Below are 20,099 nucleotides of genomic sequence, written 5' to 3'. Positions count from 1 at the left end.
CATGGCAAAGAGGAGGAGGAGGGAACCGGCATTGCCAGTGTGAGAAGCCCCTGAGCAGGGCATTGTGACACCTGGTCAGCCCAGCTTGCAGCTGAACATGAGCTAAGTGAACCTGCAAGGCACCCCCAAACCCCCAAACAAGCTCTCAGTGAGCCGGGAGTGCAGGAGGGCTAAAGGCAGAGGAAGCGTCTCTCTGGAGAATTACCCTCTCTGTGTCACGGTGCCCTGGGCCAGGCCCTGCGCACCATGTGAAGTCCAGATGGTCCCTAGCCAGAATGGGGGGCACTCAGTGCTGCAGTGACAGCCTGAGGGCTGCACCTCTCCTGTGAGGACAGAGAGGCAGGCAGCTGGGTCTGAGTGGGGCTGGATGGCTTTGGCATTGCAATGCTGTGTTTGGGGTGTGGGAAACTAGTAGGTACTCCAACCGCAGCTGGGGTCTTTTGCACAGCCCTGGAAGGCATGTGGGGCCCAGCAGGGGCTGCTGGATACCCAGATACCTGAGTTTTCCCCCACTCTGCTCTGTGGGCTGTGTGTGGCAAACCCAAGCTGATGGATGCAGCACCCCGAGGGTGGGCATTGTATTTTGGTGCATGGGCAGGTTGGAGGGAAGGGAAGAGAAAGTAGTTGGATGAAGTTTTTCCTTCAGAAATTCAGACCTAAGAACACTTCCCAGTGGGGCTAGGTCTGCTGTGTACAGCTGAGGCAGAAGCTGCCTCTGTGGGAGACAGGGAATGACAAAGGCGCCTACTGTCCCCTTCATGATGTTGTGGGTGCTTATTGATGCATGTGTGTCTGCGTAGCATGAGTCCATGCCCTCCCTTGAGCCTTTCCCCAGCACAGCAAAGGTTACTGTTACTCAGCAAGGGTCTTTCAGGGCAAGGGGGTCTGGTGGGAATTGAGACCCTGGAGCAGATCCGCAGCAAAACTCCCTGTGCCTGGTAGGAATCCCAAAGTCCCCAACTACCAAGGATTCCAGCATCTCAAGAGGCGACTGGCACGTACTGACCTGAGCCCACCAGTGCATACCTTCGTGCATCTGCCAGTCCAGCTGCCACTGTGTGCCCGCCTGAGCTCCCAGTAATGCTTGTGAGTGGACTTGTGAAGCCCTCTGGGCACCTACTTGTAGCCAAGTTGGTTGCTTGCAGGGGATGGGTGTCCTCATCTCTGCGCCATGTTCCAGGGTCTCTTTTATCACAAAGACAAGCACAAAATCAGGAGCAGATTGGGAGGCGAAGGTTGCCGGGCCCCTGTCTAGTGGGAGGCTGGTCTAGTGGGAGGTGGTGGAACAAACTCAGTACTGCATTCCCCTCGTGGTGCTGGAGCTGGCTGAGCTGCGAGAATCTCCCTGGAGCAGGGCAGTTTCCATCCAGGGGAGCGAGTCAGTGCGGACACCTTGTGACATGTGCTGTCATGTCAGGGCAGCCTGAGGAGAGGTGGGTGTTGAGCTCAGGCTTGGAGGGGGATTTGTGGCTCGCTGTCCAGAATGTGTGAGGGGTGGGTGGGCAGAGGGGCTGGGAGAGATGAAGGCCCTTCTTCCAATGCAACTGGTGGATGCTGTTAGTGACATACCACAGCTCAGGATCCCAGCTGCAGTGCTGGAGAGACTGGCCAGCCCAGGCAAATACTATTCTCTGCACCACTCCAACATGCTGTATGAGCGTTCACACATCCATGCACCTGCACACACATGCACCCTCATGTGCACAGACACAGGCAGACCTGTACATCTGCATACCTGTGTGTGACATGGCTTTCACAAAAGGATATTTGTGGTGGTGTCTTTCCTTCCTTCTACAGGACACTGGGCTGGTTCTTGTTCGTCTGTACTGACATACTAAAAGAGGGAAACCTTGAGTGTCTGGTAGTTGGTCCCAGAGCGTCCCCCAGGAGCATGTATGTGCATGCACACCTATCGACATGTATACAGAGGGGCCTGTTTGCATGTCTGCGTGCATACCTGTATGCACTTGAGCACAATTGTCTGCTTGGTTGGTGTCTTGCATCTGTGGTACTTGAATCTCTCTGTCTGTGTGCCTCAGTTTCTCTTGATATTTTTTCCTGGTGTTCGGCAATCCCACCGATGTGATAAATAAAAAAGGTCCGTTGGGTAGGTCCTTGGTGAGACTGAGGGGATTCTTCTACAGAAATCCTCACAGGAACACAGCAAGTGTACCCACCCCAATCCTTATGGCACATCAAAACCCTTCAGAAGCTGCAGAATAACAAGGTGAACAGCTGATAAAATAGGTGCCCCAGAGCGGGAACAAGCAGCAAAACCAGCAAAGCCTTAGGCTGGTGCCCCCCATGGTGGCAGAGAACATGGCTCTAAGTGCTAGGGTTGCTATGTGTATGGACAGAGCAGGTCTCCCTCCAGTCAAGGAGCAGGAGAGCAGGCATCTGTGCCACCCACTTCCACCAGTGGCAGATACTTCGGGTGAGACAACTGTATCCCAGCAGGCAAGGGATCGCTGGGGACTTTTGGGAAGAGCCCGAGGGCACTTCCACCGCCATGTCTCAGCAGACAGAGGGGGTCTCCTGCCCTAAAGGAGGAGTAGCTTATGCTTCCTAAATCTCCAAGTGCTGTGCTTACCTTGCCCCATGCTCAGCATGTCAGGAGACAGGCAGTTCCACAGATTAAAAGGGATTGCTATTGTGTATCTAGTTCTTTAATGACTGCTGAAGTCCCTGCCAGGTCGTGCACATCGTCCTATTCCCATCTTCTAAGGAATCCTGCAGGATGGAGCTGCTGGGGTGCAGGCAGGCTCAGTGTGAACTACCCTGACCACAGTGGGAGGACAGATGACACTGCAGCCCACTGCCTGCCGTGTCCTACCTTCTCTCCCTCAGGACGGCAGGATTTTCTGCATTGTAGCCCCTGTTCTGGGGGTGTCCATTTGTGCAACACATGAGCATGCTGGGCTGGGGGTGATGCCTTGATGCCATGGGAAGGAGCAGTGCCTGGCAGGGGCTCCCACAGCTGTGACTCAGAGCTGGGCTTTTATGGGTCCCACATGTTCAATTTTGCTGTTGCCCTCCGGCACTGGGAAGGAAGGGGGAAGCATAAAAATCCCTTATAGCAGCTTCTGCCATGTGTGCACCCCCCCTTACTCTCACCCCAAAACCTTGCCCCCACCCAGAGTCCAGCCCAATGAAGACAGGGGCCAGGGAAGTGCTTTATGTGAGCAATTTGCGGGGATAGTGCGTGCTGGGGGCCAAAGCAAACAACATGCAAGCCCGCGACAATTGCCTGCCTGCCCTGGGACCACCTATCAAGCACCACCACTCCTGCCTGGCTTGCCACGGCTTCCTGAGTGGCTCAGCTTGTAGTTCAGGGCCGGCAGTCCCTGCGTTACAGGGGAACAGGCGCAGGGAGCATGGAGCTGTGAGCTCCCACCCTGCAGCCCTCCTCCATGGGCTGTCTCTGCCCTGGGATACACTGGAGCCTGGACGGCCAGGACTGCACCCCAGGCTGTCCTGCTTTCCCCTCTTCCCAAAGCACACGTGTGTCAGCATGTGTTAACATGTCTAGAGGCATGTCAGTGCATGGTCATGAGTGGGCGTGGATGCATGTGGGAGCGAGGGGCTGGATTGTTTTGCCCCCTGCTGAGATGCAGCGTATGGGTGGTGTACTATGGCTTACATAAGGCTGTGCTGCTGGAGGGAGGGATGGGTGGGCTGGGGAGGGACCTCTGGTCCTTACTGGAAGTGGTGCGAAGGGCAGAGAATTTCGGCATGGGGTGGGGACTGAGGATGTTACGTTTTCTGAAGGTGGCAGCTGGAGCTGGAGAATGGAGGGAGGGCGAATTGAGTGAAGGATGTCCTGAATCTGTCCTGGCATGGATGTCTCTGCCCCTTTCCCTCCACACGTGTGAACTTTTTCCGAAGCTGGTTCTTCACTGGAAGGGACCACCTTGGAAAGAGCTTGGCAGCCCACACCAGCATGGGATGATGACCCTGAATCATCTCCTTTCAGACCCCCTGAACCTGAAGCAATGTGCTTTGTGGCAGCTGCAGCCCTGGGCAGATTAGCTGCCCCATGCAGAGGAGCTTGGGCTCGCCCTAAAGTCCTGGCCTAACAGTGGGGTCAGACGCACAGCAAGGCAGCTGGGCGGGAGGTCTGCACATCAGTTCTGCTGGAGACGGAGATGAGAAAGTGTGTGGGGTCAGGGGAAGCAGCTCCTCAGTGCAGACCGGCCTGGCCCCAACTTGGTCCCAGGGCAGGGAAAAGGGGCTTCTTCCAGGGAGGAATTTTGCTGTCTTTGCCACACCATCAGTGGCCTTTCCCCACCCCTGGTGGGTGCCAGCCATGGTGCCTGGGGAGGCTGCACAGCATGCAGGAGACATCATAGCTGGGGAGGGGTGTGCTGACACTGCCGGACCCCACCTGCCCTGGCAGGCAGCTAGGATGTGTCCCCTTGATCCTGGGCTGTCGCTGGCATGAGGGAGTGTTGGCTCCCCAGCAGCTCTCTTCCAGCCTTGATACTTGCAGCTATGTGCTGCAGCTCAGCCTGGCCCTCTCCCGTGTTCCTGTTCTGTGTCTGCAGAACTGCCCCGGCTGTGGCTCGCCCTGAACTGCTGCCCCAGTGTGGGAAGGCAGATCTTAAGGCAGATCAATGTTTTTTGCTAAGGCCCTGTGGAGTTAAAGCAGTTGGGCATGCGGCTGACTTTGGGTCACAAGAAGGCTGAGGGGAGGGCTGCAGGGGTGTCGTAGGGCTCTGTGCCTGTGGTGGGCTCAGGGGTTTGCCCACCCCAGGGCTAGAACCCACCTCTCCTGAGGGGGTGAAAAGGGTATGCAGTGGTGGCCTTCTGGGGCATCTCCCCACCCTAGCCCCGGCTCTCTGCCTCTTCTCTCTGCTCTGGCCCTCCTTTGCTCCCTCAGTGAGTCAAGGTCTGGGGTGGCTGGGCCTGTGGACATACAGCAGCTCCCCCTCAGCCACTGTTGTAGCTCCCCACGTGCACACGTAGCCATGCACATATGTAAGTTTCACACATATGTAGGCATGCACAAGCACATGTGCAAGCATGCATGTAAATGCATATATCTGTGAGTACATACACACAAGCACACCCCAAAACATATTTGCACATGAACACAAATCCCTCCCTGCGCACGCAAACACATATGGCCAAGCTTGTGCATTCACACACACGCCTACAGAAACGCAGATGCCCCCACGCATGCACAGACACACAGAGCCCTCCCCCAGGCCCCACACGCTGGGGGCTGTGCTGGGCGGGTTGATGGATTGTGCCACACACAGCTCAGCGCTGCTGGTCTGTCGGCTGGGATCCCCGCACCGGCTAATCCAGCCCTGACATCACATTCCTCCACAGTGGGACTCCGGGGCAGTTAACCCTGCCGGGGCCGGGCCGGGGGCAGGAGATGATGGGGACAATGCCGAGGCACAGGCAGGGACCCCCACCACCCCTGTGTGCTGGGCGGGGTGGCAGCCACCCTGCTGCGGCTGCAACGCGCTGCACCCACCGTTGCGGGCTGGCCGAGCTGATGGGGAGTGGGGGGCGCTCCTGATGCGAGGCGAGAGCTGGGGTGGGGGTCTGCCCTGTCGGAGGGTGCGGGGGGGTGCAGCCCGCATCCGCCTCCTCTTGCAGGCGGGTCTCCTAAGGGCATGCGATTCCCGTCAGTGCCTGCGTCCGCGTCTCCCTCCTTCCCGTCGTCTGTCGCCTCTGCTCCAGCACCCACCAGCGTCGGCTTCCCGACCGCCGTCCTGCCGTACCAGCTCACTACACCTTCTTTCCGTCTGTGCCTTTTGCGCCTTCTGTTCTGCCTCCTTCCCTTTTCCCCCACCCCGTTCCCCAGTGTCCTCAGGAAACTGGAGCCAGATGACAGATTTTAGATGTGTTTGCAGGAAATAAAAGGCAAGGAGCTGGGGGGGGGGGGGGGGGGGGGGAGGGGGATGGCCAGTCCTGACCCCCTCCTGTGCGGCGTTTCGGTGTCTGGAGCCAGCCCTCCTTCAACTGCTCCTGCTGCTGGCTGCGCTCCTTGTTTTCTTGGCAGAGAGGAGGAGGAATGTGTTTCAGTTTGAGTTTCTTGGCAGGAGGAGACCGAGGGAAGATTCCCCTCAATCCCGGCTACGCCTGGCTCTCAAATTTATGCCCATAGGCTGCGACTTGGGTGGGCCGCAGTGGTGTGCGGCAGGCGGGGGAGGCGAGAGCGGCGGTGGAGGAGCCTTGGGCCGGTTCCCATTGGCTCCCTGAGTCCCCGGCCCCCTCCAGCTTCCCCTGCTAGGAGGGCCACCGGGGTCCGGGGAGCCTCTGCGGACCCCACGGGCTGGGGGGAGCGTCCTGCAGCTGGGACCTGTGGGCCCAGGGCACTTTCTGCCTTGCCTGGCCACCCCGCCTCGTGCTGGTGCTCAGCGACGGGAACGTGCGGGATCGGAGAGAGCCGTCTCGCTGCCATCGTGCCCGCCTGGCCCCAGGCTGCCTCGGCGGGGAGACCCAGCCCTTGCCAGACTGGGTCTGCTTGCCAAACTCCTCCCTTCTGCCTGGACCCAGGAAGGAGAGGCTGTCTTGGCACAGCGGGACCCTGACCCTCCTGCTGTACCTAGGCGGCCAGGGACTGAGGGTGGTGGGGACCAGAGCCACCTCCCCCACCCCCCCCCGACTTGCCCCCAGTCCTGCATGGGGCGCAGGGGGGATACCACCCCAGGCAGGGAGATGGTGAGCAAGGCTGGGGATGTGAGGCAGGGGCAATGTGCCTTGTGCTACACGCCTGTGTCTTCCCCATGTGTGGTGGTACGCTGTGGATGTGTGCGTGCTCTGTGTACCCGTGTGCTCCATGCATGTTTACATAAACCTGTGCACATGACTGTGTTCTGTGCATGTGTGCTGTATGCATGCACATGCAGCTTTGCATGTGTTCCATTGGAACTGGTGTGCATAAGCGTGCGTGTGTGCTGCATGTTATACAGGTGCTGTGTGCATGCACATGGAGTTTGTGTGGGGGTCACTCTGCAGGTGTGTATACATGTGCTCTGTGAATGTCTGTGCGTGTGTGCAGGGATATAGGAGGTGGTGGGCACAGCAGTGGCTGGCAGGGCTGTGCATAGCAAGGTGAATGGGGCCAACAGTTGGCAAGGTAGAGGGGACATCACAAACGCTGTGGGTGAATTAACCCTTTTCCTGGAAGCAGTAGATGCCCCACAGATGGTGCCCCGTCTGCTTGGAACAGGGCAGCAGGGCAGCAAGTCCCCAGCCCAGGTCGTGGCGGGGAGCTGTAGGCTGGTGGGAGCCAGCTGGGCCCTGGGCAGAGCCTGTTGTCCCACTGCTGCTGCAGCAGGTGGGTGCCCCTGTCTGGCGAGGCACAGCCCCACTCCCCTTTGGGCTGGGGTGGCCACATATGGTTACTGCACTGCATGGTAGCCACCTGCCTGTTCTCATACAGGACAAGGAGCTGGTGGGCTAAGACTGTGGGTCTGGGGCAGCCTGGGGATGCTCAGGTGACGGTTCTCGGGAGGGGGAGACGGGGCTTTGGCTTTGCTGAACTCCAACACCCCCCATCATATCTCCCAGCTGCATATGTGCCTCTCCAGATATGTGCAAATGTACATTCATGTATCCGTGTGTGTGTCTGCACATGTGAACAGCTGTATGCACAAAGGGCTTCGGGGTGCTGTGGTTGACTCCACAACTAGACAAACTTTTGTGAGGGACTTGCAAACCCTCCCTTCGTTAGATGTTGTGGCTGGGGTAGGGGGCAGATGGGAGCCTCCCCCTGGAGCTAATCCCCGATTTGCTGCAAGGCCCAGGTCTAGCAGGCAGGTAAGAGGCGCCTCCTCTGCGCACACCACCGCCGCCCAAGACACCCCCCCCCCCCCCCCCCCTCCGCTTCCAGTTCCTACTCATCTCTCTTTCCCTTGGTTGTCCGCAGCGCCATCACCTTCCCGGGTACCTCTCTCCCCCTGTGCCTGCCCTGCTGCCCCCCCCCCCCCCCCCCCCCATTCTTCCTGGCTGACACTCTCACAAAGCCCTGAGACAAGCTTTCAAAGGGGCAACTCATGCGGAAGAATTGCTACCCTCCTCACTCCCCCCCCCCCCCCGTGCTCCAAATGCAACCCAGCACTTTCCCAGCAGGGTGAGGGGCTCCCACTCCCCCAGACCCCTTGTTTGGGGCGATTCCCTTGGTCTCTCCAAGGGGGAGGCTGAGGGGGCAGGAGGCTTTGTTCCCAGCACCACCCACACGTGCCTCTCCTTCACCCTGTGCTTGTTTCTGCTTCCAGAGCCTTTGTCCTTCATGTAAGCCCTTGGGGGTCTTGGGGCAGGACAGTGACCATGGCTGGGGATGGAGCTGTGGCCAGGACCTGGGTGTGGAGGCCGAAGGCACGCAGCCATGGCTGGAGATCTGACCACGGGCAGGGCCAGGCAGAGCAGCAAGTGAGAAGGAGACCCGGACGCAGGGCAGGAACCTGGAGGCAGGGATGGGATAGTGGGCTGGGCTGAGCCCTCTGGGCAGGGGCGCAATGTGTGGGTGGGACAGGGCAAGGTTTTGACCTGCAGACTGAGTGGGGAGCCATGGGCAAGGCGGGGCTGGGTGGGACCCGCGGATGCTGCAGGGGCCCATGAGGAGGGCAGAGCAGGGTGCCAGCTCTGCTCCTTTGATGGAGAACGGTTCTGTCTGTGCCTTAGTTTCCCCTTTTGGCAGTTGGAGCTTGCAGTTTTTACAGCTGTATGTGTGCTTGGGTGTGGATGTTTGTGTGAGTGTCTGGGTGCACAGTGTGTATTTCATTCCCACTGCAACAGACACTGCAGTGGGCTTGGACTCTTGCTGGGACAGGATGCTCTTAGTACAGCATCAAGCATGAGGGCACCTTGCTGAGTCAGTGTCTGGGGATGCTTGTGATGGGTGACCACAGGGTGCCCTGCAGCAGTGTCACTGCTTGTGCCAAGCTATCAGAGATGGCCTTGAACTGGGCAATGGTCCAATTTGTACTGTGGTCCTTGTGCTTAGGGTGTGTTAACTCTCCTGTGCTGGTGCCACAAGGGGCCGGGGAGCCTGTCAGTCACTGGGGGCGTGGGGACAGACATACTTGCTTTGGAGGGGGTGGCAGATGGCCTCTGTGTTTAGCCAGGTGACTGTGATGACACAGAGCTGCCATGGTTTGTACCTCCTGCCCCCACCCAGCCCGCTGGAGGCGTGCAGTTTTCTGTAAGGTTTCTGTCTCTGCAATGTCAGCAAGGGAGGAGAGGGGTGGGAGGCTGCACATTGGCCCTGCAGACAACTCCTCTTGCACCGGCCCCTTCTCCCTTCCAAGTACATACGGGCCTGTGCACCAGGCAGGGAGTGGCCCCCAGCTCCAGGGAGAAAGTGGGAGCCCTTAGGGCGGGGGGGCCACCCTGATGGGAAGGGAGCACCAGGATGTGTACCTGTGGCAAGGGAAAATGCCAGGGGCCACCATGGGGGTGGTCCGCAAAGTTTTTGGGTATGCGGAGACGTTCATCGGTGGTTGCTGCTGAGTCAGATGCCCTCTAGCCCAGTTCCTCTGCCTAGGACCCTCGTTGTTCGGTCTGCGCCCCAAAATGGGGGGACGGCAGTTTCCCCGCTTTGTCACCTGCCCTTCCTGTCTTGGCAGTGTCCCCGGGACTTCCCCTGGCCGTGGGCTCGGGGCTCTGTGTTAGGGGCTGCCGTGAAGCAGCAGCACAGAGGGTTCTGTACCCTGGGCGGGTGGGTGCAGGGCCACGGCGGGAGGTTTCGGGCCGCGGGCGCGGCGGGGCTGGGCGCGGGATGTGCGGAGGCGCGGGGCAGGGGCCCTGCGCGAACCTGCGGACCCGGGGGGGTTCTCCGTCCCCGGCGGGCGGCTCCGTGCGGTCCCGCTGCCCGCGGCTGCGCTGTGCTGCGGCGCCCCCTGGCGGGCACGGGAGAGCGCCGGCCGCCGCCGGGCGCGGGGCTCTCGGCGGGGACGCCGGCCCACCCTTGTGCTCCTCAGGCCCCGACCGGCTCCAGCCCCTCGGCGAGGACCAGATGTGCTCCTGAGCCTGGCCAGGCCCTGCCGCGACATGTTCAACCCCGTCAGCCCCGCTGCCACCGGCTGTGCTGAGCACCGCTGCCTGCGCCCCCCCCATGGACCAGCCACGGGTGCGCCAGGGCCACAAGGTCGGTCGTAGCCCCCTCATCCTGGCCAGTGCCTGGGCCTGAGCAGGGCCTGACACGGGCACGAGGGGCACCCGACTAAAGAGTCAGTCCTTGGGTTCAGGGATGCTCCTCTCCTCCTTGCACCGCCCACCCTAATCCGTCTTCCCATCTGTCTCCCCCCTGCCAGGACTTGATTTCCCCTTATGCCATCAGTCAAATCTCATGAGCAGTCACCGTGGTTATGGGTTGGTGCCAGGAACCGAGCACCCAGGCAGTGGTGATGGTAAGTCTCCAGTCTTGGGAGGGCATGGGGCAGGTAGGGGTTCTCCAAGGGGTTTAGGCATCTCCCGGGGATTGTGTTGAGTGTGTCAGGGGGTGTGTGCTGAGGGGGTTGGGCAGCGCCGGGGACAGTGGCGCCTGTGATGAGGGAGGAGGCTGCTGGGACTTGAGCTGTCTTGGCTGGAACAGTGGTCCTGTGGGAACAGGAGGATTTGTGTTGGTTGTGGCCAAGTGAATCAGGCACTTTTCTTGAGATGGTGTCAGCTGTAGCAAGCAGTATGTGTTTGTCACGGGGTTCAGGTACCCCCTAGCAACATTGATGGCTGTGGTAGGGAGGGGCGACATTTGCACAGTCCAAAGCCAGAAACAAGTATAAACTGGGAGAGGAGTGCCTGGAGAGCAGCCCTGCAGAAAGGGATCTAGGGTGCTGTTTGGCAGCAGCTCAATAGGAGCCAGCAGTGTGCCCTGGCAGCCAAGAGGGCAGACCGCACCCTGGGGTGCATCAAACACAGCATGACCAGCCGGTCAAAAGAGTTGATTATCCTGCTGTATTCAGCTTTGGAGTGGCCTCACGTGGAGTACTGTGTGCAGTCCTGGGCCCTACCATTTAAGAAGGATGTGAAGGTACTCGAGTGTGTCCAGAGGAGGGCAACAAAGCTGGTGACGGGGCTGGAAGGCATTGTCCTATGAGGAGCAGCTAAGCGTTTTGAGTTTGTTTAGTTTGGAGAAAAGGAGACTGAGGGGCGACCTCATTGCTCTCTGCAGCTTCCTGAGGAAAGGACCTGGAGAGGGAGGTGCTGAGCTCTTCTCCCTGGGATCCAGGATGGGTGGGAATGGTTCAAAGCTGTGCTAGGGGAGGTTTAGACTGGAAACATTTCTTTACCAAGAGGGTGATCAAACACTGGAACAGGCTTCCTAGAGAGGTGGTCGATACCCCAAGCATGTCAGTGTTTAAGAGGCATTTGGGCAATGCCCTTCATAACATGCTTTAACTTTTGGTCAGCCCCAAATTGGTCAGGCAGTTGGACTAGGTGATCACTGTAGGTCCCTTCAAACGGAAATACTCTATTATTCTATGCTATGCTATTCTATGCTATTCTAGTCTAAATGAGAAGCTAACCGGCACACTCAGGGTACTCCTCCAGGCTCCAAAGCACCAGGCTTGTGTCCTTGGGGGTTTCTTAAGCCTCCTAAGACCCTTGCTGAGAGGAGTGCCCCCCACTCTCTGCTGCCATCCCAGGCTCACGGTTCTCAACGCCCCGTGGTGCAGGCAAACTGGGCAAGAAGCGAGCGCTGTCCATCTCACCCCTGTCAGACTCTAGCATTGACCTGCAGACGGTAATCCGCACCTCACCCAACTCCCTCGTTGCATTCATCAACTCCCGCTGCACGTCTGTCAGTGGCTCCTATGGCCACCTCTCCATCAGCACCATCAGGTGGGCACCAGACTTCAGCCCTGCTGGCACGCATGCAGCCTGTCAGCCTGGGAGCCTGAATGCTGATTCCTAACTTGGGGAGTGACTGGGGTGAGGGTTAGGGAAGGTGGGATCTGAGTGGGACAGTGGGTTAGGGAAGGAGTGGCTGGGAGTTCAGACACCTGTGATCCCTGTCTCAGAAGACCCTAAATTTCTGTCCTCTGATGATGTCATCTGCTCATCCCTCTTGCTCTTTGCAGTCCATCACTGGGGTACCAGAGTCCACCTGGTCAGCAGAAGGGCCAAGGCCACCTGTACAGCCACACGCCCCCCCCGCAGCGTAGCTCCCACGAACACCTGTCCACCCACCCAGGGCTCCTGCACCACGCCTCAGCTCGTGGGACTCTCAAACACTGCCAGGTAAGGGTGCCTTGCATCCCATGTAAGTGGTGGTCCAGTGGGCATCTCAGTGCTCACTGCTTTCCACTTTCCCCTGCCCTGGTAGCAGCTAAAGTTGGAGTGGAGCGTGAGCAGCCCTTTGACTGTCAAATACCCAGAGGAGAGATCCGAGGGCGACATCTCCAGTCCAGCTTCCACAGGCACCCAGGTACTCCCCAGACCTTGAGACCCCACCACTTCCCCAGGGCTCTATGCTTCTCCCTGGCGCCCCTCCCAGTAACAGGGAGCACGAAGGGTCATACCTGGGAGCGCTCATCTGGCTTTGCTCCCCCAGGACCCCTTGCTGGGGATGCTCGATGTTCGGGAAGATCTGGAGAAGGAGGATGGGAAACCTGAGTCTGAGGCTGTGTATGAAACCAATTGCTACTGGGATGGCTGTGCCAAGGAGTTCGACACGCAGGAGCAGCTGGTGCATGTGAGTTAGGTCCTGCTTGGGTACATACACCCAGTTCCAGAACCTGCCCTCAGGCTGACATCCCCCCCTTATCAACCCACAACTCCTACTCTAAGACTGTCCTATGCTGGGCTGTTCCCCTCGTGTCGTCCCCCCCGCCCTGAGAACTCACTGCACAGGTGGACAATGTTGGAAGTTGCCCCTAGGAAAGGGAGGGACATACATCCTCCACTTCTTGTGGGCAAGTTCCTCATGACCCTCCCATACCGTGTCCCTAGGGGGAACACCCGGTCTGGCCTTCTTCAGCTCTGGGGCAGCTTTCCTGAACCACTGGTGCATCCAGACTTCCTCCTTTGCTTTTTGTCTCTTTCCAGACACTCCAACTCTCCTGTATCCCCTTGACCACCCCTCAGACCATCTTGACCTCTATGTCTTCTCCTGATCCTCCCAAAATAGCCCCCAGCCATCATCTATATCCCCTGCCTCCTCTAGACACCATCTGACCACTCTGTTTTCCCCTAACCTCTGCTGTCCCCACCCACCATCCCAGTCTCTCTTTGTCCATTTCTGCCATGACGTTCTCTTAAGACACCTGTATCTCACTGACCCTTGGCAACCTCACCAATGCCACCAGTGATGCCCCTCTCTTCTCAGCATATCAACAATGAACATATCCATGGGGAGAAGAAGGAGTTTGTGTGCCACTGGGCAGCGTGCTCCCGGGAGCAGAGGCCCTTCAAGGCTCAGTACATGTTGGTGGTGCACATGCGACGTCACACAGGCGAGAAACCTCACAAATGCACGGTAAGCTAGCATGAGTCTTTGCAAAGCCTCTGCTAAGGTGTGGTGCCTTGTACTAGGCAGAGCTCAGGGGAGAGTGTGAGCTGGTCTGTCTGGTACATGGCATTGAGGGGGACATGTGTTGGGGAAAATGAGGTGGGACAGACAGCGTGGTCAGGAGCATGATAGTGCATGATAAAGTGGGGTTCATGTGTGGCAGGCCAGAGCCTGTGTGATCAACGTCATGGCAGAGATGCACATGAGGTAAAGAGGTATGTAGCAGGCTGGGTACAGCACAGCTGTGTGGCCGGTGCATAGTGAGGTGGCATGACATAGGCCAGAGGCAAACGGCTGGGCAGTGGTGTGAGGACATACACCTGAAGCAGCACAGGTGTGTTGTGCATTCGTTGGGAGGTGTGGTACGTGTCCATGCAGATGTGCCGTGGGTATGTAGTATGGGGGTGATGTGATACAGAGCCTGTTGAAGGTGTGTGGCATGTTTCACCCTGCTTGCCTGCACAGTTTGAGGGCTGTAACAAAGCTTACTCACGCCTGGAGAACCTCAAGACGCATCTACGCTCACACACGGGTGAAAAACCCTACGTCTGTGAACACGAGGGTTGCAACAAGGCCTTCTCCAATGCTTCTGACCGGGCCAAGCATCAAAACCGCACTCACTCCAATGAGGTACAGACCCATCTGGGGCTCTTTGTACCCCTTTGGGCTCCCCATATGTCTCCTGATTAGCCTTGTACTCTGAAAACTCCCTGCATCCCTGTTTTTTTTTTTCCTGTGTGCCCAAACTCCCTCCTTGCCTGCTCTAATCAAGTATGGCCCCCTGCTCCCTTCCTTGGTCACCTGCATTCCCACCAGGGTCCCTTTACCCCCTGCCCCACTCCTGTGGATCACTGTCCTTGCATTCTTGGCTCCCCATGACCTCCTCCAAGGCCCTGCCGTAGCACCTAATGTGCCCTCTCCAAGGGCACTCGGCCTCTTTGATCCCTTCCCACCCCCAGTTCTCGGGCCTACTTGAGAGGGAGGGGAGGGGGATTTATGTCATGCCCAGCTGGTACTTTGCTGGGAGACGTATCTAGTTGGAGCTAACACTCTCCCTCCACGGTGCCGACCTTTCTTCCCTGACAGAAGCCGTATGTGTGCAAGATTCCAGGCTGCACCAAGCGCTACACAGACCCCAGTTCCCTGCGCAAACATGTGAAGACGGTGCACGGCCCTGACGCCCACGTCACCAAAAAGCACCGAGGGGATGTGGTGCCAGGCCGTGCGTTGCCCACCCCCAGTGGCCCCCCAGACATGAAGCAGGAGAAAGACACAAATGGCCACACTGAGGCCCGGAAGGATGACAGCAAACTCTTGGTGCCTGACTTGGCCTTGGTAAGGAGCTGGGGGTGTTGATGATGGAGGGAGGGCCTGGCCAGGCCTGTCGGAGAAGTCAGTTTGCATGGTAGGGGACTCATCTCCACATCTGGCAGGGTGCGGGCTCGCAGGTTGTATTAAGTGTATAGTGGACATCTGACCCCTTTTTCCTTGGTTAATGTTTTGTGTACCCTCCTAGAAGCCACAGCCCAGCCCAGGCGGGCAGTCATCGTGCAGCAGCGACCACTCACCACTTGGCAGCACCACCAACAATGACAGTGGGGTGGAGATGGCGGGCAATGCAGGTGGGAGCTACGAGGATCTGTCCACGCTGGAAGATGTGGTGCCTGGTGAGCCCATGGGCACCTCAGGGCTCATGGCCCTCCACAAGCTAGAAAATCTTCGCATTGACAAACTGAAGCAGATGAGGAAGCCATCAGCTACCAAGGGCCTGAATTTGCCAGCCATCCCTGGAGCCGGTGAGACTGTGGTTCCCTCCCACCCAGATGCGGGGCCAGTCCCATGGGCACTGTGTCAAGAGAGGTCTGGTTTGCAGCCAGAGAGGTTTCCACACCTTCCTTTTACTAGAGGTGGACCCCCATGTCTGGGCCAGGCCCCATCTTTGGACTCGATGATCTTAAAGCTCTTTTCCAACCTAAATGATTCTAAATGATCTTCTGCCGCCTCTTTTGGCCACCGCTTGAATCTGCTTCCCGTCCTAGTGGGCACTAACCACGGAAGAGGCTGCATGCTGGTACTGGAGGGCTGCCTGTTTCTTCTCTGACCACTGGTGCCATGCTGTGTCCTGAGTGCCCTGGCATAATGCCTCCTTTTCTTTCCTTAGGCCTGCTTGGGGAGGTGCCTGGGATCTCCGTGCTGCCGCCAGCTGCCTCGCACCGGCGCATTGCAGAGCTGTCAGCAGCAGAGATGGGCATGCCACTGAACGAGCGCCGGAACAGTGCCACCAGTACCGTAAGCTCAGCCTACACCGTGAGCCGGCGCTCATCCCTGGTGTCCCCGTACCTGGCTGGGCCGTGTCTGGGTGGCGAGCCAGGGGCAATGCCTGGCGGGGCAGGCCTGGCAGACGACCCCATCTCTCCGGATGAGTCGCGACGCTCCAGTGATGCCAGCCACTGTGGAGGGCTGCCAGGTGTGGGAAGCCTTACCTCGGCCCAGCGCTACTGTCTCAAGGCCAAATATGCTGCAGCCACAGGTGGCCCACCCCCAACCCCACTGCCTAACATGGAGCGGGTGAGCATGGGTGGCCACAACAGCACCTTACCTGGGGACTGCCTTGGGCCAGCTGAACCCCGCTTCCTTGCAAACGGTTTGCTGCGAAGGCACAGTTCCAATGACTACCCTGGCTATGCAGGCAGCATACTCCCTCACCTGGTCCCTCGGAATGCTGTGCGACGGGCCAGCGACCCTGCCCGGACCGTGGCCAACCCTCATGCTGTGCCCAAGGTGCATCGTTTTAAGAGCATGAGTAACGTGAACGTCCCAGGAGTGGGCAAAACTACTCTGCAGCCCTTGGGTAGTTCTGATATCAACCTTCAGCGCCATGTCTTCTCCCCACGCCCACCTAGTATCAGTGAAAATGTCTTCCTGGAGAGTGTGAGCGTACAGGACACTGGCCCAGGCATGGAGTCTGGCTTGCTGGAGATGGAACAGTACTTGGACTGCCCCGAGGAAGGCTTCCCATGCCAGGGGACAGGTGTGGAGCTCCAGTGTGAAAGCCTCTACAGCAGCCCGCACCGGACCATGGGGGGTATGCAAATGAACCCAGGAGGGCATGGGGACATGGAGGAGGGGTTGCTTCAGTCAGAGTTCTCCCTCCCTCCGTGCCAGATGAACCAGCACTTCACAAGTATGCATGCTGGCAATGGGACCATGCCAGCTCCTTGGGATGAACCTCCCCAAGGCAATCTGGGGATGAGTTCTGGGCAGTCAGGTGTCAGTGCCACTGCTGCTGCCATGTCTGGGCCACACTGTCACCCTCAAAGTACTGAGTACCCCCTACCCAGTTCTTGTGGGCAGCAACCCAAATTTGTGAGCTCATGCCAGGACAGTGGATTTTCTGGGGGGCACCGGCTTAACCGACTACAGATCAAAACTGAGCAGCGTTACCCACTACCTATGCCAGCACTTGCTCCATGCCAGAATGCCAGGCTTGCTGGGCCCGTGCAGCCTCCTGCATCATTTGGCCAAGCCATGAATGTAGGGCCTGGCGGTTACCAGTCCGAGGAACAGGCACCTGTCAGTTACATGGGCACGTTGAGCCCGGGCGCTAGAAGAGCCCAGGCCCCCACCATGCAGACCAAAGAAGTGATGGTCCGCAGCTATGTGCAGGCCCAGCAGGCTCTGATGTGGGGAGACCAACTAGCCTCCAAAGGAGGGGAGGCTGGCATGGGGCTGGGCAGCGAACCTGGGCAGTGCCAAGCCATGCAAGCACCACTGTACCTCAGCCCCAAGTACTCTGGTTACCAAGCCAAACCAGATCACCTGCAGGGTCTGGCAGAGACCCAACATCTCCTAAATGCCCCATGCTTCAACCCAGAGATGGTGCCACACCCACCCGGTGGCCCTAAACCATCTGGTCAGCAAAACAGTCTGAACTATGCAGGCAGCCTGGCTCAGCCAAGTCATTCCTATGAGGGAGTGGAAGCCAGCTCCCGGCGTGTACTTCGCTTGCCCCCTGCCCGCCCCACACCTGAGGGGCCCAGTAATGCCCTGCTGTATTACCCAGGCCAGGGCACACATGTGCAGGTGGGCAAAGGTGGGCATAAGCTGCTGGGCCAAGCAGCAGCAAGCTGTGGGGGTCCTGGGCATTATGGTGGGAGCTTGGAAGGACTCAAAGGCAGCTCATATAACTACCTGGATTCGGGGGAGCAGGTAGCCAACAGCCTGGACTCCCTGGACCTGGAGAATACGCACCTTGACTTTGCTGCCATTGTGGAAGATCCAGAGACACGTGCACTGCTGCCTGGGCCCCCAAGCCCTGTTGGTGGCCTCCTGCTTCCTGCATCTGGTGGTGCCAACATGGCCGTGGGTGACATGAGCTCCATGTTGAGCACTCTGGCAGGGGAGAGCCATTTCCTCAACTCTCTGTCCTAACTAGGAGGGGCTAGCTATCAGGTGGGCATGTCTGCAACCAGGGGTGGGGGGGGCCCAAACCACATTGGGCAAGAGGTGTGGAATTCCTTCTCACATGCAGATTTATGCCTGGTGCGGGAGGGAAGGGGGGAGAAACACTCGAGTTCCCCTTTCGCCAGTCTGTTGAGTGCCAGGCTTGCTCAGAGGAGGGACGTTGCTGCGTCCCAGACACGGCCACAACTGATCAGGCGCTTCAGGTCACCTCTTGAGGGGGGAACTGGTTTTACTGAGCCCTTCCATTTCAGTGCCTGGAACCTTTTACCTGCCTCCCCATGTCCTCTGGACAAGGTGGCCTTGCGCAGTCTTAATATTGAAACCAAAGAGTTCCACCCTCCCCAACCCTGTGGGCAGGCCCTATCCCTATGTTTCCACTGACCCCCATCCCCTTAAATCCCAGTCTTTGTCAGGACTGCAATCACTCCTTGCTTAGCAACACACACACACACACACACACACACCACACACACCCCCCGCCAGCTCCATCTTGCTGAAGGAGGGAGCAGGGGGAGGCAGTTCTCCACCACAGGTGGGGGGTGGGGGCTTGGGGTGCCTGGCACTGCCTGTGTCACTCCATACATAGTGTGCATATGTGTATGTCTCTCCTGTGGGTGTTAACCTAGCCTTTCTTTTGGTTGAAAGAAAGAGCAATGCCTCCCCTCCCCATTAAACCCCTTTCTCAGGGGAGTGTGAGCTGTGTGCTTTTTCATCCCTGCAGGTGGGCTCCAGGCTGGACCCCTGTGCTGGGTGCTGTACAGCCCCCATTGCCCCCTCCCTCTTTCCCTCATTGGGGACCAAGACCCACTTGTGCCTGGACCTGCAGAAGCACCCCCCACCCCCACCCCCCCCCCCCTTTGGATTGGGGATTCAGCCATAGTGCATTGCTGCACAGGCCAACCACACACTGATTCCCACTGCAGGGGTGGTGGTGGAGGAGGGCAGTGCTGCTCCCCCCATTGCAGGCCTGGCAGCATTGAGCAAAAGCACTGGCAGAAGCACAGTGAGATCCGGGTGCACGTGGAGGCATAGCTTCAAGGTATGTCTTGGTGCCTCTGGGGCTATGCCTAGAGGTGAGGCTTTTCCTTCAGACCATCTCGGCATCTTTGGGAACTACTTCCTAGGCATTGAGGCACCACACTGGTATCTGTAGTGTTGCTCTGAGTGCTGGGGAGTCTTTGTAGGGTCTCTGGGACTGCCTAGGGGTGTTTGGGGCTGCTCTGGGGCTTTTCTTGGGTCTCTGGGTAGCCTTTTGATGGCTCCGAGCTGCTACACATTCTCTGGTGTTTTTTTCTGAGGGCTGCCTTGCTGCTGCTGCAAGCTGGGTGGGCTTCCCAAGGCCCCTTAGGGCACACCTAGTGTCTTCAGGGCAGCATTTGGCATTTCAAAACCATAAATTGGGTGGTTTAGGCCATCCTGGTGCGTCTGGGCATGCTCCAGGGCTCCTTCCAGGCTGTTAGTACATTGCTGGGGCTGTTCTCCAGGTCCCTGAGAGGGTGTCCATGCTGCTTGAGCTGCTCCAGGTGTGCTGGGCCATTCCCAGTTATTCCAAGGCTCCTGCAAATTCTCTGGGATTGTCCAGAACCTCCAAGTTATGCTCAAGAGCATCTTTACTGGTCCCTGGGCCTGTTCTCAGACCAACTGGGGTTCTTTCAGGGTCTGAAGGTGTCCTGCCAGAGTCCCGGGGGTTTTCGGGGACTTCCCAGCTGCAGCGGGGTCTCTGTGGCCCGGGTGAGTCCCCGAGGGCTGCAGGCCTTTCCTGACCGCAAGGGGCTTCCTCAAGGCCCCGAGGACCGTCCTGCCCTGCCGCGCCGCACCTCCAACCCGCGGGGAGCGTTCCGGGCCTCCGGGGCTCGCTCTGCTCCGCCGCCACCGTCTGCGGGGCTGTTCTTCGGGCGGTGACGTGGATCCCTGAGCTCCTTCCGGGGCCTGCACCGGGAACCGGCGTTTCCACGGCGACAGCTCGGCGTCAGCGCTACAAACCCCGCCCCGCCGCGGAGCGCGCTGCGGACGCTCCCGCCGCCGCCCCGGAGCTGCCGCGCTGCGCCGCGGTCCTCGCCGGCGCCGCTCCCGGGGCCTCGGCCGGCTGGGAAAGGGCCGATGTCGGCTCTGCCGCCGCTCGCGCTGCACCCCGGGGCTCCGCGGTGCAGCGCCGGAGCAGCAG

General features: G+C 58.8%; 1 protein-coding gene across 1 annotated transcript; it reads left to right on the top strand.

Moving 5' to 3' along the window:
- Positions 1-10,011: 10,011 nt before the first annotated feature.
- GLI1 (GLI family zinc finger 1) lies at positions 10,012-17,902 on the top strand. Its single transcript, XM_086478710.1, has 11 exons — positions 10,012-10,108; positions 10,275-10,370; positions 11,607-11,802; positions 12,042-12,201; positions 12,287-12,388; positions 12,515-12,655; positions 13,289-13,438; positions 13,937-14,101; positions 14,558-14,806; positions 14,988-15,278; positions 15,647-17,902. The coding sequence occupies exons 1-11, from the start codon at positions 10,012-10,014 to the stop codon at positions 17,900-17,902; spliced, it is 3,903 nt and encodes a 1,300-aa protein (XP_086334836.1).
- Positions 17,903-20,099: the final 2,197 nt, after the last annotated feature.

Source organism: Leptosomus discolor, chromosome 27 (assembly GCF_034619465.1).
Source record: "Leptosomus discolor isolate bLepDis1 chromosome 27, bLepDis1.hap2, whole genome shotgun sequence".
Classification (NCBI taxonomy): Eukaryota; Metazoa; Chordata; class Aves; order Leptosomiformes; family Leptosomidae; genus Leptosomus; species Leptosomus discolor.
Note: the sequence above shows the minus strand (reverse complement) of the source record. Positions and strands in the feature narration are given on the sequence as shown.